General features: G+C 41.5%; 2 protein-coding genes across 6 annotated transcripts in view; one reads left to right on the top strand and one right to left on the bottom strand.

Annotated features, from left to right (window-relative positions):
- NPC1 (NPC intracellular cholesterol transporter 1) overlaps positions 1-2,988 on the top strand; it is a 28,057-nt gene extending 25,069 nt beyond the window's left edge. The window contains exons 23-25 of the mRNA XM_074576835.1: positions 629-742; positions 1,535-1,697; positions 2,348-2,988. Of these exons, the coding sequence (XP_074432936.1) occupies positions 629-742; positions 1,535-1,697; positions 2,348-2,430 (360 nt within the window). The 3' untranslated portion in view covers positions 2,431-2,988. The remainder of the gene's footprint in view (positions 1-628; positions 743-1,534; positions 1,698-2,347) is intronic.
- RMC1 (regulator of MON1-CCZ1) lies at positions 2,904-25,596 on the bottom strand. Of its 5 annotated transcripts, XM_074576838.1 has the most exons (21): positions 25,276-25,528; positions 22,949-23,025; positions 18,403-18,582; positions 17,997-18,081; positions 17,560-17,616; positions 16,396-16,482; positions 15,047-15,187; positions 13,250-13,353; positions 12,700-12,789; positions 12,483-12,588; positions 8,109-8,220; positions 7,018-7,062; positions 6,529-6,582; positions 6,099-6,227; positions 5,670-5,776; positions 4,805-4,924; positions 4,616-4,693; positions 4,358-4,462; positions 4,204-4,272; positions 3,837-4,062; positions 2,904-3,081 (listed from the first exon to the last, which is right to left on the bottom strand). In XM_074576838.1, the coding sequence occupies exons 4-21, from the start codon at positions 18,078-18,080 to the stop codon at positions 3,002-3,004; spliced, it is 1,794 nt and encodes a 597-aa protein (XP_074432939.1). In that variant the 5' UTR covers position 18,081; positions 18,403-18,582; positions 22,949-23,025; positions 25,276-25,528; the 3' UTR covers positions 2,904-3,001. The 5 variants fall into 5 exon arrangements, with proteins under 5 accessions (XP_074432939.1, XP_074432937.1, XP_074432941.1 ...); XM_074576836.1 differs by lacking the exon at positions 18,403-18,582 and having other exon boundaries at positions 25,276-25,596; XM_074576840.1 differs by lacking the exon at positions 18,403-18,582 and having other exon boundaries at positions 17,747-18,081; positions 25,276-25,538.
- Between the last annotated feature and the right edge of the window lie 1,716 nt (positions 25,597-27,312).

Genomic DNA, 27,312 nt, shown 5'->3' with positions numbered 1-27,312 from the left:
CTTACCTTGCTCTCTAGAGATTTATTGCAGATCTGAGAAAGTTGTGAGAGAGTAAGTGGCTGCCCCAGTTAGGCTTATCTAGCAGGTAGACTTGCATGAACATGTGCCTAGTTATAAGATTTGCCAACTGTTCAGTCAGTGTTATAAAACCAAGCTGTTTAAATAGTCATTTAAGATTAAACTGAAGCGTTAACCCCAACTGAATCTTTATGGTATCAGGTAAGCACATATATTCAGTGTTACTCTAAAGCAATGTTATTGCAGCTAATATCCTTAAACTGATTTTAGTGTTCAGTGTTCACTACATGCATTGTACTGAAGCCAGCTTTCTTCAACATGAAGAAACTTTTGTCATCCAAAACAATCTAATATTCTGATTCCTATTTAATCAGATTAATTGTCCATTAGTCATGTCTGGTGTTAAAATGCCGCACAGTGCCTGCAACAGTCTCTAGTAACCAAGTCATGCTGAGCTTCTAATTTCCAGGGATGCTTTAGCCCTGGGAACCGAACACAATGCTAGAACTTCTAGCCTGTCTAGAGCTCTGACTAGACACTTTACCATCAAAGCAGTATTTTGCTTTGATGGTAATGGTATTTTCCTGTGTGTTTCTTTTTCTCTCTCCAGAGTTGTGGTATTGCTGTGGAATTCTGCAGTCATGTGACAAGAGCGTTCACTATTAGTACTAAGGGCAGCAGAGTAGAGCGTGCAGAAGAAGCTCTGTCTCACATGGGCAGTTCAGTAAGTCCTGTCTGTATGGGGGGGTGGAATGAGTAGCCAACTTACAACTTCACAGACTATGCCAATTTCCTTGAGCCATAAGGACAGCCTTGCCATTTTTTTTTTGAATACTTGATTAAAACTCTTAGAGGTCAACCTAGGCTTCTATAGTAATAGGGGTGATCAGTTTTTAGTCTGATGTTACTACTACCTAATAGTAGAGAACAGAGCTAAAAGCCTCTGCTGAACTAGTACTTTGGATTAACCTTGAATTGTCCCATTAAAGTTTAAGTGCTTCTTTTTTCCAAATACTCAGAGGTGTGTAGGAAAGGTTGTTCTGAATATGGGATGCAATTGAAACTTTGGGAATACAAGTAGGGCTCAGCATTTAGGCAGTACTGTAGTGTCATTTAGACTAAGATAAGCAAGCTGGATGGGGTTGGAATACGCAGTTCTGGTGATACATGTCCTGGACCCAGGTAAGGAACTTCACTGGAATGTGAGCTACTTCAGTAACAGCTTTCATCTGTGTCTGCCTGAAGTAAAAATAAAACTAGGTGGCTGTGAGATTAGAGTGGATTTTTAATCATGGTGAGTGTGGCCTGTGGTGTCAGGTTCTAGTGTGACCAAAAGTTGGAACTCTTCTCCTGAGTAGGTCTTGGATTCTGGTTCTAAGGGCTAACCTAAGATATGCAGTATACCTTTTTATAAGAGCCTCAGATTACATAAGAATTTTAGCAAATGTTAAATACTTGAAGCAAATGAGTTACATAAAGCCCTACTTATCACTTAAACCCACTTTTTTATTGACAGGTTTTCAGTGGTATCACACTGACCAAATTTGGAGGAATTGTAGTACTGGCTTTTTCCAAATCTCAAATCTTCAAGATATTCTACTTCAGGATGTATCTAGCTATGGTTCTGCTGGGAGCAACGCATGGACTAATATTTCTTCCAGTACTGCTTAGTTACATAGGTAAGATGTGATGGTCTGCTCTAAAATGCACTTCAAACAAAAATAGTTAGCTGTCTGTGGACACTTTCTCTCCATTAAATAGGAAGGGCTGCAAGGATAAAAAACAGTACCTGAGTGTGCCTCTGTCATTCAATTAGCTGGTCTGTTGGAAAGCAAGGATTGACTGGTGGCAGTGCAAGCTCACCGTTGCGGGCATGCTGAGCTGAAGCAACTGTGGCCTGCCCTGTGTGGTTGCACTGTGCTGCTCTTCATGGAGGGGGCTGCCTAGGCCTGTGTGGCTCAGCATGATTAATGTCTCTAAACTTGGGGAGAGGATGGTCGGTGAAAGCATTAAATCTGTTGTGGGACAGTGTTCCTGCATTTTTTTGCAGTAAGGATGATCCAAACGCTGTCCTCTCGAATCTGGAAATTCATGCCTGTGGTGTAGTTCTTAGGCTCAGTTAAAGTCTGCTTTTTACTTACGAGGGTTAAGACTGATGGTGATTCACCTACTGCTGAATTCAGCTATTAACAGCTGAGCCAGAAGCATGTTTCTGAAGTCTCGTCAATGTTAAGCTGGACCTAGGCAACTAAGATCGTGCTTCTCTATGACTGAATGATCTGTTGTAATGTTGAGACTTTTGAATAACTGTGTTTTTTCTCTCACGCAGGGCCATCGGTAAATAAAGCTAAAACTCGTGCTGCACAAGAGAGGACCAGAGGTACAGAACGGGAGAGACTCCTCTACTTCTAGTTTTTAACAGTGTTCAGTGGACTCCATGAACTGTGGCTTAGGCCCAGCTCTTCTTAAGAACTGAAGCGCAGCAACATTCTATGACTATCACACTGTAACCACCACTGACTTGACTCCTGCACAGGTTCAACTAGAAGATATCAGCTGCAGCTTTGGACGTAGCTTTAAACTCAGGAAATGCTCTGTGTGGCTCATGTAACAGTATTACTAAAACTAAGTGTGTTAACAAGATTACTAGAACACTTCTGTTTTCAAGAGGTTGCATCTTTTTCTTCTAGAAACCTAAACCAGCTGTATCATGAGTTGAATAGTGTTTTTTTTTTTTTTGTCAATGAAACTGAGGTGACATGGGTATGAGAATGGACTGCTAAACCACTGACACTTATTTTAAATGCAGGTCAATGCAACTTTTGTCTCTATTTTTAGGGGGAAGCCATCACAAGTTGTAATATTTTTAGTACTATTTGCCAAAATGTCTTGTATATACTTTATTATAAAATAGCCATTTTGTAGTTCAAAAATCTACTTAAATGCAATAAATTAAGTTTATACATTTCAGTGGAAGTGTCTTTCAGAATGTTGTGGGCTTCATGAGAGCTTGTTCTCCAAAAACTTGTTTGAAGAAGGTGACGTGTTCTTCACAGTGCTCACCTAAGGGGGGGCAAAATAAAAGTTCATGTTAACTTTAAAACTTGGAAACTGAGAAGCAAGGTTGTGTAGTTTCACTTAACCCCAATTAAATACTAATTCTTATCTTTAATGCCTTTGAGTAAAAGAGTTTAATGATTTTAAAGCAATGGGATAGTGAGGTATTGTCAGTCCTGTGACAAGTATTCTTGTGGTGAAGCAGACGTCTGATCTAGTTCCTCTATCTAACCAGCAGATTTGTATCCATGAGAGTTCTTCACTGTCAAGATGTAAGATCTTGGAGTGATATTCTCTGCCTGTAGACTATTTGGTGATAAGAACATGTTGCTAGAGCAAGCAGTTCAGCATGGTTTTTAAAGTGAGAGTAAGTGTAGTATAGAACAGGCCTTGAATCTTTAAAATCTGTGGAAACAGGCAACTGAACTCAAAGGTTTCTTGACCCAGTTCCTGGCTTCAGGAGAAAGCACTAATTGGAGACAACGACTTTACTAAAATAAGCAGTGCAAGCAACTGCAAGCCAAACAGGTTACCTTAATGGGCAAGTTCCTGTTTGGTTCAGTCTGTTTACTCATGGGTGCAGTATACAAAGGAGCAAGGCAAGTTAACTTTGGAACTATGACTAAAGGTTAAGTCTAAAATACAGGCTAGAATGAACTGAGAGTTTTATCTTGTAAATAGACTTAGCTGGAGTGGAAGCAAAACAAGTCTTAGTTCTGTTTGCACAGCTGGGTATCTTGGTCTAACTCCTTATTGCTTACCTGGTGTGAAACTAGGGTTTCCTCGTAACCGCTGATTTCTTTGTTCAAAGAATCTGAATATAGTATAGAAAAGCATATCATCTTCTGCTTGTTTTGCTGCGTCAAGGAATTTGCGGGCCGAAATGCTGTCATGTCCTCCAATACCCCTGATGAATCTCAAGGCAGCCAAAACTTGGTGTTTGGACAACAGAACTTCCACTATTTCATCATTTGCTGTGGAAAGTCTCTGTGAAGTCAATCACAGCTGTAAGACTATGCTTCTAACAAATGACTGAGATGCTAGCTAGTCACTTCAACCTTGGTCAGGTAAGCTGTTTGACAAGTCTAACTCGTGTGACATGGAGTTACTATAGTCTGAAATGCTTACTTTTAACATGTCCAGAGAGAGCTGATGTGCGGGAGGGTAAATGCTTTCCAGGGACAGTAACAGACAAGCCTAGGGCAAAAGTAGAAATAACCTTAAAATTCTGAAGACTTCCCACCTCCATCGCTTGCTTATTGAAGCGACTTGTCTTACATACCAAAGGCTTTGAATCACTGAGCACATGGTACTGCAGAAACTGATGGAGCATGTAGAACAAGTTGTGTTGAACAAGGGTTTTGATGACCAGCTCATACAAGTAGTGCTGTGAATGCAGGAAAAACATCAAAGGTACGTCTCAGTACCAGTTTTTACAAACTAGAAGGTAGTATTGTAGAGGACACATGACCAAGGCTGGTCTGAAACTCCATGTAATTTCATGGAATGAGGTAATATACTTGGCATGCAAGTACTTCACCTGAACTGCAATCTGGAACTGGTTGAGAGAGCGAATGTATTCCATCAAGACCGCTATAGTGAACTTATGAGGTGCTTCCTGGACGACAAAAAAGTTAATGGCAACCCTGTAAGAATGGGCAGGCTCCTTCAAGCAGTCAAGTTTGCTGCTCTGAGACTGCTGCCAAGCTAGCACTTAGAATTAACTTACCTTCTTCTCTGTAAACACAGATAAAACATGTGTGTACATGTCAGACTGGTCAATAACTGCTTGAGTGCGGACTGGACGTTTCAGGAGTGGATTACTTCTACTCAGGCCTGCTTCTACCACCTACAAGAAGAAAGCCTTTTAATAAGAGAACTGTAGCGTTGTGGTACAGTTCTAGTCAGTCTCATCTGTACAGAGACTGTTTTCCACTGGGAACATAATTATAAATGTGTTTTGTTACTGAGCAAATTAACATTTGTGGTCATATTATACTAGATGTATTCTGTTCAGTGTGAGCTTTAGTATTAAATTTAAAACTGCTTTTATAGTTATATATTTATATAAAGTTATATAAATATAGATGCTACTATATGCCTCAAAGTCAGGAGATGAATCAAACTTACTATGATGATACAGGCACTCAGCTTTAGAAGGGTTTTTCATATTTGGCTGTAATATGTGAGTTAGTGCTTGAACTGGGTATTTTAACAGATGCATCAGGGCTGCATATAGCGTGCAGTAGTAATATGTGCCATAAAATCAGTGGTTTGGAAACTCTCTTGATAGTTATGGATTCCAAGTTGCTTTTTGAGCTTCTGCCCTCTTTCTGCTTTCAAGCACTGGGTTATGTTACTTGTCATGCTGGAGAATGAGCCATGCAGCATCTGCCACAACAGTGTTAAGTGGGGGTCCTAGAGCAGCTTGCCCAGTAGACCTTCTACTGTGAGCCTGAGACAGCCAGGACCTTGGGCTAGGCCTGAATTTCTTAGGCAGAAGAGAGCAAGTATTCTGCCTTCATCATGATGCAACCTGAAATGCAAACAGCATCATCCTGTCTTTTTAAGCTGCTGTAGCTAAGGTGGTTTACCAGAGTATAGCTTTGCTCAGCTTCCAAGTACTTCTTATATTCATGATTCAGTTTGTCAAAAACAGTTGCAATCACAGATAGTGATCCCCTTTCTGGCTCACTGAGCACTGAAAAGATAAGAAGAAAAAAGAACTGTGAGGAGGAATAACCAGGGGCTTAATGTTGCCTTTTTTTTAAAGGTTATCTCTACTCTAAACTTCAAAGAAGCACTTTCAGTTATGTCAGATGTATTTTAACTACATGGGGGGAGCTGGATTCTTTCATGTTGTTAAGTCATTCCTGAGGGTAGTCTAGGCAAATGACATTTCACGGGACTAAGCTAGCTTCAGAAGTGGTCTCAAGTTTAAGAACAGTCCAGTTGACTTGTGTGAGCATTTATAAATAAGCAGTATTGTACTTTCAAGATACAGACAAAGCACATGAACTTACTTTGAGAGCACACAGACAGAATAACCATTTTGCATTCTTTCCTTTGGAGAAGGAAATCCATTAGTTTTCCTTTATCTAGCAAGAGGTTAACTACAGGTTCAAGTTTCACTTGAAGACTCCAGAGGTAACCTTGATTTGAAGGAGTAAAATAAAAAGAATTGCCTTATATAGTATAGCCTAGACATCCCACTTTTCCACCTTAAATGAGAACACATCTCAATTGTTTGAGTATAGATTACATTATATTTTAGAGCAGCATTACCCCTGAAACATTGTAGTAAAGATATGGTCATCCTCAGTTATCACTACCAAGAGTAGTCATCTTAGTACGTACATCTGCTTAGTCACTTTAAGTTGCTTTGTGCACTGAAGGTATAAACTAGCCCCCTTTGACCCCACGTATAGTAGAGTCAAACAGCTCAGCACTTACCTTCACTTGCACTGATGATAATATCAGGTTGAAAGACAATCCAAGATGAAGAATCTAAATGTTAAAGTTCTAACATCCATATTAACATTGATTCTAAACTGTTGCTACTAAATTCATGCTACTGTACTGAAGCAGATCCCATTAACATACTTTCATTTACTGTCATCCCTTCTTGTAAGGTCTTGAACCACATTCTTGGAATTTTATCTTCAATTTCATGGTGTACTACTCAGTAGTTCATCCATGCTCTCAAATGACCACGAAGTGTGGTATTGTGACTTCTACAGATTGACAGATTTCCATATTTACAACCATGAAAGCATTACAGTCTCTTATGAAGCATACTATTTTCTCTTGAAGTAAGTATGTATAATCTGCTAAAGCTGGACTTAATGGGTCGATGTAACAAATGCAAGCTTCTTCCATGCTTTGTACATAGAATGAGGCTTTAGTAATACTCTTTGCACTTTTACAGTATTTAAAGGATACAGAGTTTACATGGAACAGGAGACTGACTCGTCACAGAGGCTGGACCTGCAGAAAAATTAAAATAAGGTGAAGAATAGTAGTACTCTGGCAGCTCTCCTATACCAACAAGATACAAACTACAATCTTACACTGAAAAGGCAAGTATGGATTGTAACATGACACAGGCAAAAAAGATATACCCTTTGTGTAGCCAGATCAAAGAAAATCTGACACTGTGAGAAGGCAAACAGACTCTTCAAAGCATGATTTCACTTGGCTGAAAAACCAAAACAATCATGCACACAGAAGTATTCCATCTCTAAGACTACAATTCTAAATACATAGACTCCATTGGCTGTATTTATGTGTGATCACTTCCGTTTCTTAAAAAGCAAGACTGGTTTCTGATCCTAACCTTTGTTTAATACAAACCTCCACCTTCAGATTCATCAGTTGTACTTGCTATTAGTGACCTCAAAATTCAGATGTTAAAGAGGTTTTAAGGTGCAATCATTCCTATAGAAGCATCTTTCTCTTCTATAAAGAGACCGATGCTGCTTCACCATATGCTCAGGCTATTTCTAGCTACTTCCAGCTTGAGGGTAATTATCTGCTACACTTCTAGGACAGGAGAACAGAAAGATAATCCAAAACGACAACTTTTGTTGAAGTCCTAACACTGATCTTAGCGTTGCTTCTAAACTGGTCTGAAACTTAATTCTAAGCTTGGATTGTCTTTCACCTCTTTATGTATCTTACTTACACAGTTAAATAGTCATCACTTAAGCCAGAAAAACATGAAGTGCTTTTGCATACACACATAAGCTTTTATAGCTGCAGCCAGAAAAATAAAGATAACCACAACTTTAGAGTGTAAAACCAAAGGACTATGGGAAATATGTACCTAACAGTAACTCTTACTTTTCTCTAGTAGGCACAAGTTTGGAACACAATTTTATGCTCAATTCCTTCTTACCTTCTTTCCTCCCTCACCTCTCCTAAGTATGTATAATAACAGTGTTAGTAACTAGCATCCTAAAAACTGAAACACTCTTGTACATTTAGATAATCTTGGTAACAGTGACAGGATATTTATTATAGAGTAGTTCTACCTGCTACAGGTATCTGGTAGGGTTGTATTGATCGAGGTGGAAGTACAAATTGATGGATGGTAGTAGACCCGTCAAATTCTGCTTTTAGCTTGATGTCAAATATAACAGAAGTCTGCAATTGAGAAGAGGACGTTAGTATTCATGAAATGTAATTTACCACCCATTTACACGTACTCAGGCTGCTTTTCACATTTCCATCTTGTGTTCTCCGTTAGAATCATAGAATGATTTGGGTTGGAAGGGATGTGCTGGGGGCAGGGACACCTCCCACTAGACCAGGCTGCTCAAAGCCCCGTCCAACCTGACCTTGAACACTTCCACTGATGGGGCATCCACAACTTCTCTGGGCAACCTGTTCCAGGGTCTCACCACCCTCACTGTAAAAAAATTTCTCTTATATGCAATCTAAATGTACCCATGCCAGTGGCATGCTGGCCCTAGACTTGGAAAAGATAGGGGGCGTAACCAGGCTCCTTAGGAATAAGTCTGGGGGTGGCAGAATTTCGGCTCCTGCCAGTAAAAAGGAGAAAGGACCTATAGCCCAGCTGAAGTGCTTATACACTAATGCACGTAGCATGGGCAACAAACAGGAGGAGCTGGAAGCCATTGTGCAGCAGGATAATTATGATGTAGTCGCCATCACAGAAACGTGGTGGGATGACTCACATAGCTATAGTGCTGCCATGGATGCCTATAGGCTCTTCAGGAAGGATAGGCAAGCAAGGAGAGGCGGGGGTGTGGCCCTGTATGTTAAGGAGTGTTATGAATGCTTTGAACTTAATGATGGTGATAATGAGACTGAGTGTTTATGGGTAAGAATCAGGGCAGGGCTAACAAGGCAGATATCGTAGTAGGAGTCTGTTATAGACCGCCCAATCAGGATGAGGAGGCAGATGAAATATTCTATAAACGGCTGGGAGAAGTCTCAAGATCGCGAGCTCTTGTCCTCGTGGGGGACTTCAATTTGCCAGACATCTGCTGGGAATACACTACAGCAGGGAGGCAACAGTCTAGAAGGTTCCTGGAATGTGCTGGGGATAACTTCTTGACACAGCTAGTGAGAGAGCCAACTAGGGAAGGTGCCCTGCTGGATCTGTTGTTTGTAAATAGGGAAGGTCTTGTGGGGGATGTGAAGGTTGGAGGCTGTCTTGGGAACAGTGACCATGAAATGATAGAGTTTTCGATTTTGCGAGAAGCAAGGAGAGGGGTCAGCAGAACTGCTACCTTGGACTTCCGGAGGGCGGACTTTGGGCTTTTCAGGAGCCTGGTTGACAAAGTCCCCTGGGAGGCAGTCCTCCAGGGCAAAGGAGCCCAGGAAGCCTGGATGATTTTCAAGAAGGAAGTCTTAAAGGCGCAGGAGCAGGCTGTCCCCATGTGCCAGAAGACAAGCTGTCGGGGAAAAAGGCCGGCCTGGCTAAACAGGGAGCTAGTGTTGCAACTTAGGGAAAAAAAGAGGATCTATGGCCTCTGGAAGGAAGGGCAGGCCACTCAAGACGACTACAAAGAGGTAGTTAAGCTATGTAGGGAAAAAATCAGGAGGGCCAAAGCCCAGCTAGAGCTAAACCTGTCTTCTGTTGTCAAGGACAACAAAAAAAGTTTCTATAAATATATTAGCAATAAGAAGAGGACTAAGGATTATCTCTGTCCTCTAGTAGATAGGGCTGGCAACATAGTGACCAAGGATGAGGAAAAGGCTGAGGTACTTAATGAAGTCTTTGCCTCAGTCTTCAGCAGTAGGACCAGTTGTTCCCTGAGCACCCAGACCCCTGAACTAGAAGACAGGGATGGGGAGCAGAATGAAGCCCCCGTAATCCAAAGGGAAATGGTGAGGGACCTGCTTCAGCACCTGGAGGTGCACAAATCTATGGGGCCGGATGGGATCCACCCAAGGGTATTGAAAGAGCTGGCGGAGGTGCTCGCCAGGCCACTTGGTATCATTTATGAGCAGTCCTGGACAACCGGGGAGGTCCCAGCTGACTGGAGGTTAGCAAATGTGACACCCATCCACAAGAAGGGCCGGAAGGAGGATCCGGGGAACTACAGGCCAGTCAGTCTGACCTCAGTGCCTGGGAAGGTCATGGAACAGATCCTCCTCAGTGCCATTACACGGCACATGCAGGAGAACAGGGTGATCAGGCCCAGTCAGCATGGGTTTGTGAAGGGCAGGTCATGCCTATCAAACCTAATATCCTTCTATGATAAGGTGACCCACTTAGTGGATGAGGGAAAAGCTGTGGATGTTATCTACTTGGATTTTTGCAAAGCTTTTGACACTGTTTCCCACAGCATTCTCCTGGAGAAACTGGCTGCTCATGGCCTGGGCAGGTGTACTCTTCGCTGGGTAAAAAACTGGCTGGATGGCCGTGCCCAGAGAGTGGTGGTAAATGGAATTAAATCCAGTTGGTGTCCAGTCACAAGTGGTGTCCCCCAGGGCTCGGTGCTGGGGCCGGTTCTCTTTAATATCTTTATCAATGATCTGGATGAAGGGATCGAATGCACCCTCAGTAAGTTCGCAGATGACACTAAACTGGGCGGGCGTGTTGATCTGCTTGAGGGTAGGTTGGCTCTGCAGAGGGATCTGGACAGGCTGGACCGATGGGTTGAGACCAATGGTATGAGGTTCAACAAGGCCAAATGCCGGGTCCTGCACTTGGGACACAACAACCCCATGCAGCGCTACAGGCTTGGGGAAGAGTGGCTCGAAAGCAGCCCGACAGAAAAGGACTTGGGAGTGTTGGTTGATAGCCGGCTGAATATGAGCCAGCAGTGTGCCCAGGTGGCCAAGAAGGCCAACAGCATCCTAGCCTGTATCAGGAATAGTGTGGTGAGCCGGACTAGGGAAGTGATCATCCCCCTGTACTCGGCACTGGTGAGGCCCCACCTCGAGTACTGCGTTCAGTTTTGGGCCCCTCGCTACAAGAGGGACATTGAGGTGTTGGAGCATGTCCAGAGAAGGGCTACAAAGCTGGTGAGGGGTCTGGAGGACAAACCTTATGAAGGACGACTGAGGGAGCTGGGGTTGTTTAGCTTGGAGAAGAGGAGGCTGAGGGGAGACCTTATCACCCTCTACAACTACCTGAAAGGAGGTTGTAGAGAGACGGGGGCTGACCTCTTCTCCCTGGTGACAAGTGATAGGACGAGGGGAAACGGGTTCAAGTTACGTCAGGGGAGGTTTAGATTAGATATTAGGAAACACTTTTTCACTGAAAGGGTTATTAAACATTGGAATAGGCTGCCCAGGGAGGTGGTGGATTCACCATCTCTGGAGGTGTTTAAAAAAAGGGTAGATGGGGCACTTAGGGACATGGTTTAGAAGTGGCTCTTGTCAGGGTAGGCTAAAGGTTGGACTCGATGATCTTAAAGGTCCCTTCCAACCTCAACAATTCTATGATTCTCTTTCAGTTTAAAACCACTGCCCTTTGAACTGTTGCTACAGCGCCTGGTAAAAAGTCCCTCTCAGTCTGTCTTATACACCCCCTTATAAGAGTCTTATGTTAAATTCACTGCTTAATTATGGATGCTAGAAACTGTGAGGAAAATTCTGCATCTTCCTATGATATCCTCATAGTTCTGTCAACTCAGGTCACTAATGCTTCTACCCACTATGGACAACAGTGGAAATTAGCTTTGCTTTCAGTGCTAATGAAACATGACTTTAATTATTGATATCTACTCTATTCAGTCTGGTTTTGTTTTCTGTGTTTATATAGTCATGTTTATAGCTTGACCAAAATGCTGGAGAGTAAGTGCTCTGGGTTAAATGCTAGTGTGTAGAATTAACATGAATTATAACTGAAAGATCAACTAATCATCCTAATGAGATAACATGCTCCAGTTCTTGAAGCTGCTCAAGAGAAGATAACACAAGCAGCTAAAGCCTTTCCACAAGTTAAGAGCAAAGTACCACTTTAGCTTTACCACCGATCAAGCCTTGCTACTGAGACTACAGACAAGCAAGTTTTACCTATGCTACCATACACATAAGATCATTTATGTTCACAGGTATCATTCAAATGTATGCAATATGAGAAGTCCCCAGGATTCATAATTTAGTACCCAATTTAACTCTGCCTCTTTGTATAATGCCTTAAAAGCCTATACAGTGCAGCAGCAAAGTATCGTAGGAAACTAACAAGAAGAAGAAAAAAAAAAAGTATGAAAAACAGGTATTAACAACAGCCCTGATTAAATGTTAGCACAACAAGGTGAAAGGATAATTTTGAATCTCTTATACCCTTATGGTTTTGTGTTTGCGCACTCTGGCTTTTGGAAAAGCTAAGCACATGCAAAAATATTTGCCAGAGCTAATAGGCATCATTATTAAAATCTGCCCATAACTTTTAAAAGACACGACATAATATAAATAAATTGCACCTCAGTATCCTGATGATGTACTACCACCAAGTTATCCACAACATTCAGTGCAAACTTTCCAGTTCTGTTCAGCTTTAAAATGTGCGTCTTCTTACAGGAGCCCTCTCTACAGAAACAGGGATGAGAAGAGCTGGTCAATAAGCCTGTTGAAACTAGAAAAGCAGATGTCTCTTACACACATGTTAATTGCCACTAATGTTCTTCATTCTGCTCTTACCTTGGTAAGTGATAGAGGACTACCTCTGCTCCTGTACTATTGGAAGTCCTTGAGTGATGCCTCAAATAGAGAACATAAAGCTGCCCATATCTAACGAGACAACAGGATTAAAGCATTACTTTCAAATAAGAGGTCTACCAGTCTGTTAAAGCCATGCATTTTATCCTAGAAGAACAGATGTGAGATTACCTAAATTAAGCAATCAATTAATTAAAAGACTAAAACAGCACTTGATAAATCACAATGCACAGCCTATATTCATGCAAGTTAGGCATCTAAGAACAACTCCACCAACACATCAGTTCAAAAAGTGAAGCATTCTCAACATTTCTGTACCAATCAAGAGTAATTTCATGCAAGACTTTGCAGTTGCTTCCCCTTCCTGCCTGCCCCAAGAGAGTTGTTTAGATGCTTTTTTCAAGGCAGTAACTGAAGCACTTTAAAGCAGTAGCACTGCTAAAACAAGTGCAACCATGTTAACGTTGTCTTTTCTCAGCATCCCCAAACTATCATACTTTCCCAGGAAAGGCTTGATTAGTTAGATACATACATTGTAGCCATAGCAATATCTCTTTCAGAAAGGCTGAGCTTGGAGGACTTGGGTGCTGCAGGTAACTCGATTTCAAATTTTGATAGTTTTGACATTGTTCCACTCTGTTAAACAGAAAAAAACCCCAAAGAAATCCGTTGTTAAAGACTTGAAACGGAAAGGTCAGAAGTAACCTTTAATCAAACGCTGCACCAATAGCACCCCCATGAGGTGAAGAATGGTGATAGCCAAAAAGGAAAAAGGTTTGACGCTTTTTTTTTTCCCCCCTACTGTGTTTCTAAACACTTCTGGTGAGATATAAATATATATATATATAAAAAAATATATAAAATACTTCTGGTATTATAATTTTTGCAGCTTTATCATGTTGATTTTATAACATTAGCTTCAGCTAGCAAAACGTTTCAATTTTAATTAATACAAATTTGTATGCAGATCCCATTTACAATTGGTCTGGAGATCTCAAACAGCAGTTCTCTTAACCTTTTCTCTCTTCCAGCAAGTCGCACGCTCCGACTTTTAAATACTGGGAAGGGGAAAATATCAGTACCTCCTACCAGTCACTGTCTCCTTTTGTTCCTGCTAACTCCAGAATCTGCCTTATGATGAGAGCATACTCCTGCTCCTGCCCACGGTTTCCTCTCTCCTCTTCCTCTTTTCCTAACTAATTTATATTTAAGCAAGTTTTCAGAGTTTCCAAAGCTTCTACTGAAATTCACTTCCCATTCTCATTAACTCATTCCTGAGTGTGAAGTGTGAACACGACAGAAATATATCCTTTGCTAGAGCTCTATTTTCAAAGACTATTTTAGTACAGTACCTTTCTCAGGAAATCTTTAAAGATGACCTTCTGAAGACAAAATAAAAAATATTTAGCTTCAAGCTACAACTTGACACAAAACGTTAAGGAGGGGGAAGCATGACCTAAGTCCTTAAAAAGAAAGCTGTGAGAGGCTAGTAAGTTCTGCCTAGCCACCTAAGAGAATGTAATGTCAGGATCCAGTACAGATCCTACACCAGATCAAACCAGGAAACCCATTTGAATAAGCTTCTTTTTAATCTCTTCCCTTAGACTATCAGAGAAATCCTCCTAATCCTTTGAAAGAAGCAAAATGAACTCTTCAGTTCTTTTCCTCATTTTTTAAATCGTCTTACTGCATGATTAACTTAAAACAGGTTCTAGTTTTTGCTACACACTTTTTCCAAGCTCAAAGGAAAAATATTTTCCCATTAACCTTAAGTGTTGTCCACAGGGAAGAACACTAAAAGAAAGAAATACTGTAAACAAAACTCTCATGCTTGGGACAATAGCTGTTTCTTAAGCACTACCTTTTTTATTTATTTTTCAAATTCATCCACTCACCTTTGGAAGGTTGTAGTTATAATTACAAGTGAAAGGCCCTTAATTTTTCTTTATTACTGTGCTACAGAGTGCAAATGCCCATAGTAAAATTAAATACTACCTACACTTACTTAAGTGAAAAAAAAATTCTTGAAAGATTGTTGTCAAATATTGGGTCACTGATTTTTTACCACCCCCCCCCCCCCCCCTTTCTCAAGGTCAACTGTCTAACATTAGCAGGATACACCTCTTTCCAAAGAGGACATAATAAAGAGCAAATTAGTTAATTTTAAGCCATCACCTAAGAACTACCTTACAGATTTTTGCTTTGCCCTTTGCTTATTGTCATATAAGGATGCGAACACATGTGCCTCTTGGAAGAAATCCAGGAAAAGCAGCCTAAAAAAAAAAACGGAAGCACACAAAAATGAAAAGTTTGGAACATATTCCTTTACCTTGAAATAGAATGGCTGCAGGACATTGCCAAGGACAGTAGTTGACAGAAGAATAACAGAGCTCTCTGGACAATACATGTACCAGTTGACATTAATACTCTGATTCTTCAGAAGTTTTAAACTTCGTTTCTCTGGTAATACCTGGAAACACAGGATATTAGTATTATATTACCATCAGGATTCCAAAAGCATAGGTGGTACTACACAGTAGCTAGAAACGTTAAGTGAGAAGCATTTAAGTGTTAAATGCTAGAATTTAAAAAAAAAAAAAAAAAAAAATCAGAAACCTGACAATTACAGCTTAGGCCCCAATTTACTGTAGCTAAGGAAATGCACATCAAATACTCATCAAATTCTAATGAGCTGAAAGGTGCTGGCTCTTCCCCTCATCCAAGTCTAGGTATAAGTTCTGTCCATAATGGAGAAAACATTGACATAACTAGTGAAGTTTTATTAAGAAGTTATTACAATATCTTTGCTGCTTTCATTCCCCAGCTTCCTTAGTCTTTAAGAACTAAGACAGTATATAAATTGATTCTCTTTATTTTAAGGGCTTAAATAACTTCTCTTCAAAAAACACACTTCATTTGGTCCTTTTACCTGCAGGGTTGACATTCATAATCCTTTCAGGTGCCAAATATTTTTTTCTCCCTGAATCAGCAGGAAATAATGCTGCTTTTTCAGTTACTTTCTTTAGTACTAGCTTAGTACCAATTACTAGTACTAGTAATTATGTGAAACACCGTCTCTTAGCTCCAGGACTGGAACTATTGGGAAGTGCACTACTTCAGAGAAAGTTTATAATATTCCTTGTGATGGATGTCACAAAGGGCTATTTATTCATTAGATTTCTCCAAAAACATATGCAAAGGTAATTATACCTAAACACAGAAGAACTCAGACAATGAGATCAACATAGGAGGAAGCTGCCAATTTGCAGAAAGATATCACTGTCTTAGTCAATTATTTGTTCTGTGCTGCATTTTAAGCATGCACATATCTTCCCAAATGATGATTATTTTCTTTTTGCACGAAGTAGTATTTCACATTAGATTTAGATACTCATTTATATAAAAGCCAAGAGCATTAATCTAGAGTTCTCTAAGCATTAATTCAGTCCTCCTTTATACAGAGTCTTTGTTAGCTGTGCTAAATAACCTGTTAGTGTTAAGTTCCCCCTGCCCCAAAAAGTATTCCCCTCAAAGAAAAATACTCATAGTCTGCAAGCCAAACAGCAGAATTTCTTTTTTGAGCAGTGCTTTCTCACAGAACTAAAAGAAAGGAATTCAAAGATACAGACACAAATTTACATTTTCAAACCTCTATCCTACAGGAGTTATTTGTATTACCTGATAGAATTCAATTCCTTGATCTGTGATGAACACGATTTCTGTAGAACTTGTCCAGCAGAATCCTAGAATATTGGCATTCTTTGTCTTTTAACAAACAAGCAAAGAAACACTCTTTTACTTGGAAAAATTAACTATTCAGATAAGCTAATATTACTAAATGAAGAACTCAAAACCAAAGGCAATTTAGTTATCCAGTCACTGGAGTTAATACTTTTTACCAACTAGACACCCAGCACACATCAGCTACTTCTGTAAAGACTTCCAAAACTATGTACGAACGCAACTACTGTACGACCTGAATTTTTGGTAGAATGTAAGATTTACAAGTTTATTACACAGTCAAATTTTCTTTTTGCCCTAAATACAACCAAGTTGTTCTAGTTCAAATCATACTGCCAATTCAACCAATTCCTGACATGAAAAGCAGGTTCTTCTGCTGACAGGAATTGAGAACTACGTGGAAGTATTTGCCATGACTTCACTCAGAACACTATCATAGATGGTTTGCTAGAATGGTTTACTCAAATACATAATCCTAAATAATAAAGCAGAAAAGTGCTTCAGCTTTAAAGTCTACAGGAATAAAGAGATCCGCGCAAATCAGATGTTTAAAAATTTACTTCAGCATTCTATTACCCCAAAATTTAATTTATCTTAGTTAAAAAGTTGGAAAGTACCAAATAATGACAATGGTACTTTTTTTCTGGTAAAATAATAATTAAAAAATAATTAGAAGGGTTGTTTAAAAATACCAAACATAGTATGCAAACTAGTAATAGCTAACTATCACTCATCAGTGAAATTAGGGTAAAACATCCACATTAACATATCTGACATTAGCATAATTACCATCTACTGCTTCTGTATGATCAGCACTTTGTCTTTTGTGCTTCCCAAACCCTGATATTTGTTGCCTCAACAGCATTTCCAGTCCTTTCTAGGAAAGAATTAAGGTGACTGGACCAGGAAGTTCTTTATGGTATTGTTAACACCTGCTCATTTACCTCAATTCAGGCAGGCAGTAGTGACTACATACCTTATTTACTTCATGTTAGTGTTTTGGAAGGTATCTCAATTAGTTCTCTTGTAGAGTAGAGGCCACCAGCATCAGCTAACATTAGAGTTTCACTTAAGCATATAAGCTTGGGAGATTTAACTTACCTTACATTCCTGCGTATATTCTAGCTGAGGACTATCTGGAATAAAATTCAAAAAATCCTGCAAAAACGCCCATGAAGTGTATTAGCAATTATGAAGAACAGACAAGATAAATATCTAGATACAAGAGAAGAGATATTAGTTTATCAAATTATTTTGGATGAGATATAAAGAAGAAAAGCTGACTTACTATATTCCACTTCACCCCTGCCAGGGAATTCTTTATAGAAGTTGGCTCCCCCCACACTTTTTCTTAAATGATGACACTAGCAGGACAACCACGTTGCCTGTTCAGCCTCTCAGGATGATAGAGAAATTTTCACTACAGCTGTTGTTAGCCACCAGACCTCTTGAACATTTGTCTCAGGGGCTTCTACTCTGGTACTGTAAGTAGAAGATTTCCAGATACAATTCCTATCTGCAGGGTGTAGGTTTCTTACCACACTCTTCAAAGTTCTCTGCACAGCCAGTATCTTGTTGCCCAAGGAAAACTTGATGCACTTCACTTCTCCTTTGTCTTCCATCCTATACAGAAAGAAAAAGAAGTTATGGAAATATCTAAAAGTTTCTTACAGAACTCTGTAATATACCCTCAAAAAGACAATTAAATAAGAAAAAAAAAGTGTAATGCAAATGCTTCTGAATACAACTTATGAATGTTGCCTAACAAGTACAGGATTCAAAATTCAGACTGGAAGATAATGGCAGTTCACTCTTCAGATATCCAGAACACATCTGTTAGAGAAACATGGCTAAGGTCAGACAAATTAGCACATGAAGTTACTCCAAATATTCAGCTCTGTTGGCCTATGATGTGGAATTGGAAGACAGTGGGAGTATCCAAACCTGCATTCTCAGTTATGCCCCAGTGAGTCTGGAGTTCTGTGACACCCAACAACATCCTGCAGTCAGCTCCTTTACCACAACTACTGCTACTTGACACAAGCTGACTCGCTTCCCCATTAGGACACATCCTCTAGAAGAATTTCTGATGTTAAAGGGAGAGTGAGGCTGTTTTCATACCATCTAAAAAAAACCCAAAACAACAAAACTGTATTCTTAATAAAGAAGCATCAGTACAACTGGCATGAATAAGGTAGTTCTACTTCCAGTATGCATTATTAACTCCAGAAAAACAGAGCGCTAGATAGATAGTCAAGCAGGAAAATTGTGGAACCTCCTGAAGTTCACTGTGTATTTTCAGCTCCTTCAGGATTTGTGACAAAGGTAGTCAAATAAAAAAGTCAAATGAAAATAGCAACTTTCAGGACAGGCAATACCTGACAGGTCACAGTAAACACAACTTGACTACAAACTGGTTCATCCATAGATGGATCAAAGCAAACTCCAAGTAAAAGAATACTTCTTACATACAGACAGCAGAATTCAAAGAGCCATCACTCTTAACAGAGGCATATATAAAATAATTTTTTAAAGACAAAGTAGTTTAATTGAAAGTACCGTTCTCTGATTCTGAAAAAAATATTTCCACAAGAAATGGAAGCCATAGAAGAAGCTAATTTAGACTAAACAAGAAACAGAATGCAAGAAATCTACATGTAGGAAACACTGTTTGAATCACAGGCATGAAATTCAGAAATTATGGTTCTCTACTAATTTATGTTTATTTCATTTTGTTTAACTTGCTAAACTGCATCCTAGAATAAGTCACTGCTGCTGTAGCAATCACAAGTTTGAATCCCCACACTCTCTCACATACAGAATCACAGAATCGCTTCAGTTAGACATTTAATATCATCAAGTCCAATCGTTAACCTAGCACTGCCAAGTCCACCACTAAAACACATCCATAAGCACCACATCTGCGTATCTTTTAAACATCTCCAGGAATGGCAACTCAAACACTTCCCTGGGCAGTCTGTTCCAATGCTTCACAACCCTTTCAATTAAGAAATTTTTGCTAACAGCCAGTCTAAACCTCCCCTGGTGCAACTTGAGGCCATTTCCTCTTGTCCTATTCCCTCTTACTTGGGAAAAGAGACTGACCCCCACCTCTCTACAACCTCCTTTCAGGTAGTTGTAGAGAGCGATAAGGTCTCCCCTCAGCCTCCTTTTCTCCAGGATAAACAACCCCAGCTCCCTCAGCCGCTCCTCATAAGACTTGTTCTCCAGACCCTTCACCAGCTTCGTTGCCCTTCTCTGGACACACTCCAGCACCTCAATGTCTTTCTTGTACTGAGGGGCCCAAAACTGAACACCGTTCAAGGTGTGGCTTCACCAGTGCTGAGTACAGGGGGATGATCACTGCTGTCCACACTATTCCTGATACAGGCCAGGATGCTACTGGCCACCTGGGCACACTGCTGGCTCATATTCAGCCGGCTGTCGACCAACACCCCCAGGTCCTTTTCTGCCAGGCAGCTCTCCAGCCACTCTTCCCCAAGCCTGTAGCACTGCATGGGGTTGTTGTGACCCAAGTGCAGGACCCGGCACTTGGCCTTGTTGAACCTCATACCATTGACCTCAGCCCATCAATCCAGCATGTCCAGATCCCTCTGTAAAGCCTTCCTACCTTCAAACAGATCAACACTCCCACCCAACTTGGCATCATCTGCAAACATACTGAGGGTGCACTTGATATCCTCATCCAGATCATTGATAAAGATATTAAAGAGAACTGGTCTTAATACCGAGCCCTGGGGAACACCACTTGTGACCGGACACCAACTGGATTTAACTCCATTCACCACCACTCTTTGGGCCCGGCCATCCAGACAGTTTTTCCCCTTAGCGAACAGTACGCCCATCCAAGCCATAAGCTGCCAGTTTCTCCAGGAGAATGCTGTAGGAAATGGCATCAAAGACTTTAATAAAGTCTAGGCAGACAACATCCATAGCCTTTCCCTCATCCACTAGGCAGGCCACCTTGTCATAGAAGGAGATCAGGTTAGTCAAGCAGGACCTGCCATTCATAAACCCATGCTGACTGTGCCTGATCACCTGGTTGTCCTGTACATGCCATGTGATGGCACTCAAAATGATCTGCTCCATAACCTTCCCTGGCACCAAGGTCAGACTGACAGGCCTGTAGTTCCCCAGACGCTTCTTCCAGCAGTTCTTGTAGATGGGCGCCACATTTACTAACTTCCAGTCAAGTGTGACCTCTCCCGTTTTCCAGAACAGCTGATAAATGATGGAAAGTGGCTTGGTGAGCACTACCACCAGCTCCCTCAGTAGTGTTGGGTGGATCCTATCCTAATAGACTTGTGTGTGTCAGAGTGGTATAGCAGGTCTCTAAGAATTTCCTCTTGGGTTATGGGAGCTTCATTTTGCTCCCTGTCTTCCGGCTCAGGGGGCTGGGTACCCTGAGAACAACTGGCCTTAATATTAAAGACTGAGGCAAAGAAGGCATTAAGTACCTCAGCCTTTTCCTCATCCTTTGTCACCACATTTCCTCTCGCATTCAATAAAGGATGGAGATTCTCCTTAGCCCTCCTTTTGTTGCTAATGTATTTACAGAAACATTTTTTATTGTCTTTTATGGCAGTAGCCAGATTAATTTCTAGTTGGGCTTTGGCCCTTCTAGTTTCCTCCCAGCATAACCTCACCACATCTTTATAGCCTTCCTGATTTGCCTGCGTCTTCTTCCAAAAGTCACAAACTCGAGTTTCAGCCAAAGCTCGCTGTTTAGCCAGGCCGGTGTTCTTTCCTGCTGGCTCGTCTTTCGGCTTACAGGGACAGGCTGGTCCTGTGCCTTTAAGATTTCCTTCCTAAAAAATGTCCGGCCTTCCTGAACTACTTCGCCCTTCAGGACTGCCTCCCAAGGGACTCTCTCAACCAGTCTCCTAAACAGGCCAAAGTCTGCCCTCCAGAAGTCCAAGGTAGCAGTTCTGCTGACTCCCCTCCTTACTTCTCTGAGAACTGAAAACTCGTATCATTTTGTGACTGCTATGCCCAAGACAGCCTCCAACCATCACATCACCCACCCGTCCCTCTCTGTTCACAAACAACAGGTCCAGCGGGGTGCCTTCCCTAGGTGGCTCCCTCACCAGCTGTGTCAGGAAGTTATCTTCCACACACTCCAGGAACTTCCTAGACTGTTTCCTCCCTGCTGTATTGCATTTCCAGCAGACATCTAGTAAGTTGAAGTCCCCCAAGAGAACAAGGGCTAGCTATCGTGACACTTCTCAACAGTTGCTTATAGAATACATATTATACATAAAGATATATATATTCCTAGAAGCTATGCTAATAAGCTAAGGCACATGAAGGACAGGGAGGCGATTCAAAACAGCCAGCATGGCTTACCAAGGGCAAGTCCTGCCTGACTGACCTAGTGGCCTTCTATGATGGAGCGACTACATCAGTGGACAAGGTAAGAAATACAGATGTTGTCTATCTGGACTTCTGTAAGGCTTTTGACATGGTGCCCCCACAACCCCTTTCTCTCTAAACGGGAAATATGGATTTGGTGGGTAGACTGTTTGGTAGATAAGGAATTGGTTGGATGGTTACATACAGAGGGTAGTGATCAACAGCTCAACGTCCACATGGAGATCAGTGATCTGTGGCGTCCCTCAGCAGTCTGTATTGGGACCAGTCTGCCCCCCTGCTCCACTCTGATGAGACCTCACCTGGAGAGCTCTGGAGCCCTCAGCAAGAGAAAGACATAGACCTACTGGAGCAAGCCCAGAGGAGGGATACAAAAATGACTAGAGGGATGGAACATCTCTCCTATGAGGACAGGCTGAGAGAGCTGGGATTGTTCAGCATGGAGAAGAGAAGGCTTCAGGGAGACCTTAGAGCAGCCTTCCAGTACCTGAAGGGGGCCTACAGGAAATATGGGGACAGACTTTTTAGCAGGGCCTGTTGTGATAGGACAAGGGGCAATGGCTTTAAACTAAAAGAGGGTAGATTCAGACTAGATAGAAGGAAGAATTTTTTTTTTTTTTTTTTTTTTTTTTTTTTACAATGAAGGTGGGGAAACCCTGGCTCAGGTTGCCCAGAGAAGTGGCAGATGCCCCATCCCTGGAAACATTCAAGGTCAGGTTGGACAGGACTCTGAGCAACCTGATCTAGTTGAAGATGTCCCTGCTCACTGCAGGGGATTTTGGACTAGATGAACTTTAAAGGTGCCCTCCAACCCAAACCATTCTATGATTCCACATATTCCTTGTAAAATGCTTTCATTAAAAAAAAAAAAAAAAAAAGCCACCGACTAATACCTTTTTTTGCCCCCCAGAAAACTATAAATTCATGAGGTCAAAGCATACCATCTTAATTGCAAGATTATACATAAGAACAAAATTAAAAGATGATCATAACTATTTCTAAGTCTTATGCCTGAACTACAGTAGATCAGGGCTAAATACCACATAATTTTAAGTATGCAGAATTCTACCCCAAGACAATAAAGATGAAGGTGCCTTACCTGAAGGAAATGGGATTTCTGTCCTCTAAACCTTTAACAACAACTCCTGTAGCTCCACCAGATCGAACAGCAAAAACCTATTAAAAAAGTTTTGAAAAATATTTGTAGCTTATTCAAAGTCATAAGCTTAACATACTGCCTTTTCTATAAGCCATACTTTTAATTTTTTTACTAGACGCAATTTTTGTTCTTACACAGGTCTGCCAGTTCACACTGAGATTCAGTAAATAATTAATTCTTTCCTCTGGAGTTCCAATGGTACTGTACAGGTTTCCAGTGGTACTGTAAACAGTCTTGTAGGCATACGCTGAACTACTGAGCAAGTTAAAACAGTAAAACTCTGTGTAAGGTTTTCTCTCTCTCTTTTTTTTTTTTTTAATATTCATATTTTCCTAAGCCAGGTACTAGTAGAAGTATCTGAGACATCAGGGCATTGTTTAAAACAAAAAAAAAACCTTGGGGATCACGAAGAGATACAACACAATGACCCAGAAGCTTGATCTTGTCAGAACATGTTATTAGATAGGAATAGTTTAATAGTAATCTGCTGTTTTGCATGTACCTGAGAAGCTTCAGCCAACTTGAACTAAGAACTTAAAGAATTCCTTTAGCACAACTGCACATATATACGTATGAAACCTGCTACAGCTATACCACTTATTGAGCTGGAATAAGAGAACATTAAAAAAAGTCATGCCGTTAAAAACTTTAACTGGCTTAGAAAAAGAAAATCAGGCAGATGCCTTATTTGTACTTGTTTTATGTGCAGAAGCACTAGACAAACAGATCAGGTCTCCGAATAACAGATATATTGTTTTGTGAAACTAGCCATGCTACTGGTGTAGTATGCTCATGCAGAAATACAGGTGTCAAGACGATAAACTGCAAGCAAGCCTTACTATAATGACAAATAATTAGTTTAACTACTTTTAATATTGATGTAATAGAAAATGAAGACAATACTCTCTTAATCTTTATGAGATCAAAAGATAGCAAGGAAAGATCTCTCGGAAGGCCATTCACGTGGGAAACTGTCATTGAAATGCTGGTTATAAATGATTTGGAGACACTCTGGAAATTAAACAATTTTAGAATAGCAAGAAAACACAGAGAATTAAATTTACAGTTGAAAATAAGTTTCTTTCAAGTGAGCTCTTAACAACCAGTTTCTGTGCAGTTATATCACATCCACACTATGATATAGTGTCTCACAACAGGCCTGTTTAAGTAATCTTATTTCAATTGGCCCTCAAAATGTGAGTAAAGGATTATGACTTAGAAAGGACACCAATAATTCTGAGCAGAGTGTAGCTGCAAGAAGCACATCCCAGAAATGCTCCTCCCTCTCCAAACATGCCACCGATCATGTCCACACCGCACACGGCAAACCATGCCATTTATATGGAGAAGAAAGCTTGAACGTTTCAATTCTGTGAATGCTGAGGTCACAGAACAGTTACAGGAATTAGACAGCAGACTGTATCCACATCTATATAAGTCTCACGACAGACTGTGGAACTTTTAGCTATACTGAATTGAATACTCAGAAGCTCATAGGGATATTAAGGAAAACACGCTTAAAAGAACCAAAGCCAAGAAATTAAAAGCAAAGTGTCAAGTCAGGTCCAAGCCACAAGTAAAGCTACAAATTAATTTTTACGAATATACTGAACTTTACCAATTGAAAAGGCGGGGGGGGGGGTGGGAATCAGAGAAATGCAGTTAGCAGTGAAGTGACAAAGTTTGCCAGTAATGTTGGGAGGTCTGGAACAGAAAGGAAAAAGTGCTGACTCTGAAGAATCCCAGAAGGACCTTCGGGCAGTGAGAGTAAAGGCAGGTGAAATTCAACCTAATAAATTTACGTTGGTACATTTGAAAAAACAAATTTCTACCGCCTCTAGCAAGATGACAGGTTCCGAGCCAGCCGCCCAGCAGCGAGACCTCGCGCCGCAGCGGTTCCACAGAAGGGGATGGGGAGGAGACCAAAGCCGGGCGTGAGAGCCTCCAGACCCCTCTTCTCGGGGAGCCGGCGGGGGAGGCTGAGGTAACAGGCCCGAAGCCGCCACCACCCCACCCGTGTGAGGCACGGTGGGGGTGCCCAGCACCCGCCGGCCGCTCCATCTGCCCGCCGCGGCAGGCTGGGAGCTGGGCACCGACGCAAGGCGGCGGCTCTCCCTCCCGCAGCCGGCGAGCGGGCCCAGCTCCTGAGGCGACCATCCGACAGACACCGCCCGGCGGCCTGTCAGGACGGACGGGGTGGCAAGGAGCCAGGGGGAACGCGTCTCCCCGCCGCCCCCGCGAGGAGGGCCCCTCGCCGCCACCCCCACCTGCTTGTTGGCCTCGTCGAAGAAGACGCAGTTGACGGGGTTGGCCTTCTCGAAGTGCACGGGCCGCGCGCACAGCGCCAGGTAGCAGCCGCCATCCCCAGCTCCCGCTCTCCCTTCTTCTTCTCCTCCTTCTTCTTCTCCTCCTCCTCCCGGCGCCTCTTCCTCCCCCGGCGGCGGCGGCTCGCGGCTCATGGCGGCGGCGGCTCGCGAAGTCACCCGCCGCAAAAACGGTCCCTTCAACGAACTCCCCCTCCCGGCCGGCCGGGCGCTTCCTGTTTACACTCCCCTCACACGTGACGCGGGACCGGCCCGCCTTAAAGGCGCAGGACGCACAGGTGGGAACGGCCAGAGCCGGCACGTGTCGCGCAGCAGGTAAAAACACTTCGCCCAACCTTTTATAGAGCTTTTTCAAAAAAAAAAAAAAAAAACACCAAAACTTTTAGGTGGGAGGAAGAAGGAACCAAGTGCTTCAGTATTTGCCCACGCTTTGCTGCATTGTCACGATTTATACTGGTTTTGGGCATGAAACTGCTCTTCAGTGGCTAGGTGTAAAATAGATGAGAAAGGGAAATTATCCTCTGAAAACAGTCCCTATTTCAGGAACAATATTAATAAAGCATTATCGAAGTTAAAGTCCAGATTGCTTCTCAGCATTTACGCTTGTTTGTATTTTAGTTTGGACAATAAACCAGCAGTGGGTTTTTCTGCTTGATGCACCTTAGTTCCCCAGTTGCAAAACCTACAGTATAATTTAGAAATGGTGTGAGAACATCAATTACATATTTGCTTATTGGTGTAGTAAGAGAAATAAAAAACAGAGGGGGAGGAAAGAAAAAAAAAACAAAAAACCAAAAAACTGAGATCACACCAATTTAAAAGTTTCCAGATTAGACGGGAGTGGCGCAACTTAGTACAGGAGAAATACGAATTTAAGCACGGGATATTAACACGGTATCATGCAAACAGCTGCTCGCTGACTTGTGACCCCCTTAGTCCGATTGTGACAATTTCACATCAGACTCGAGAAACTGAAGTCACGGCTAGGAATGACAGCAAGTTTATTCGTTCTGCAGAACCCTCCTGCCTCATCAAGCAATTCCACGTTGACTAGAGAGGGCGCACAAGTATTTCCAGAGTGTTTAAACTACCTTAAAGTTTATCTTTTTTTACAAAATAAAAAATTTATTGCACATTAGCCAAAAGTTTGGTTAATCCTAGGTCAAAACTTAAGAAACCTTCTACTTCCCTACAGGAGAGCAAGCACTTTTCTACAATTGCAATAGGAATATTAAGATAGTGGAAACCAAGGGGGGGAATCAGCAGACAAGTACATAACACAACTTGAAACTATTGTGATAGTTTTAGAAACAGCCATTAGAATAGCCATAATGTCAGGAAAGTTAGTGGCTTAATGGCAGTGGCTTAATTAACAATGAAAGGTCTAGATTTACTTCTAAGATTCTGTTTGCTTAATAATAATCCTAGAACCTTTTATTTCAGAGGAGTCCAGAAAAATGCTTATTTTAGCAACTTCTTATTTTCAACTACTTGACAACACGCCCAGACGTCAAAAATCTCAAAGCAAATTCCTGAACCAATTTCACTGCTGTAAAGAAAAAGATGTTCAGCCAATATAATTGGGGCTAGTAGCTTTAAATCACAGACTTGATGACCACTGCTTCATTTCCTTGTTTGTGGGGTTTTTTTAATCTGTGCTAGATATATTTTTAGAAAGGTATTAAAAATGACAGTAACTGAGGCCTCCATTCAAGCACGATACAAGCAGGTAACTCTGTTTCCAATGACAGCTCAAAAAACACCCTCCCCTCACTTCCCCTTTTTTCTGCTCTCTCCTCCCCTCACTTGATGCAAATATCCACAACAATCAACATCTTTCCTAGACGAGCACCTTGTAAGGCGTTAGCAACTGCCTTAATTTTTTCTCTAAGAAATGAGTACTGAAACTTCTAATAAGCCTAGAACAGGACTATGCTTTTATTTTAAAAGCCTTCTCTGAATGCTTTGAGGAAGATTCAG

The sequence above is a fragment of the Larus michahellis genome, chromosome 2, assembly GCF_964199755.1.
Source record: "Larus michahellis chromosome 2, bLarMic1.1, whole genome shotgun sequence".
Classification (NCBI taxonomy): Eukaryota; Metazoa; Chordata; class Aves; order Charadriiformes; family Laridae; genus Larus; species Larus michahellis.
The sequence above is the reverse complement of the archived record's forward strand: the minus strand, read 5'-3'. Positions and strand labels throughout refer to the sequence as shown.

Bases quoted from the DNA above. Each gene is read 5' to 3' on its own strand.
- RMC1 (XM_074576836.1), bottom strand. From the start codon at position 25,467: ATGAGCCGCGAGCCGCCGCCGCCGGGGGAGGAAGAGGCGCCGGGAGGA. The intron at 16,483-17,559 runs GTAAGTTAAATC...GTTTGTTAAAAG, and splicing joins AATATACGCAGGAATGTAAG to ACAAAGAATGCCAATATTCT. The intron at 3,082-3,836 runs GTAAGCAATAAG...GCCCCCCCTTAG, and splicing joins AAACCCTAGTTTCACACCAG to GTGAGCACTGTGAAGAACAC.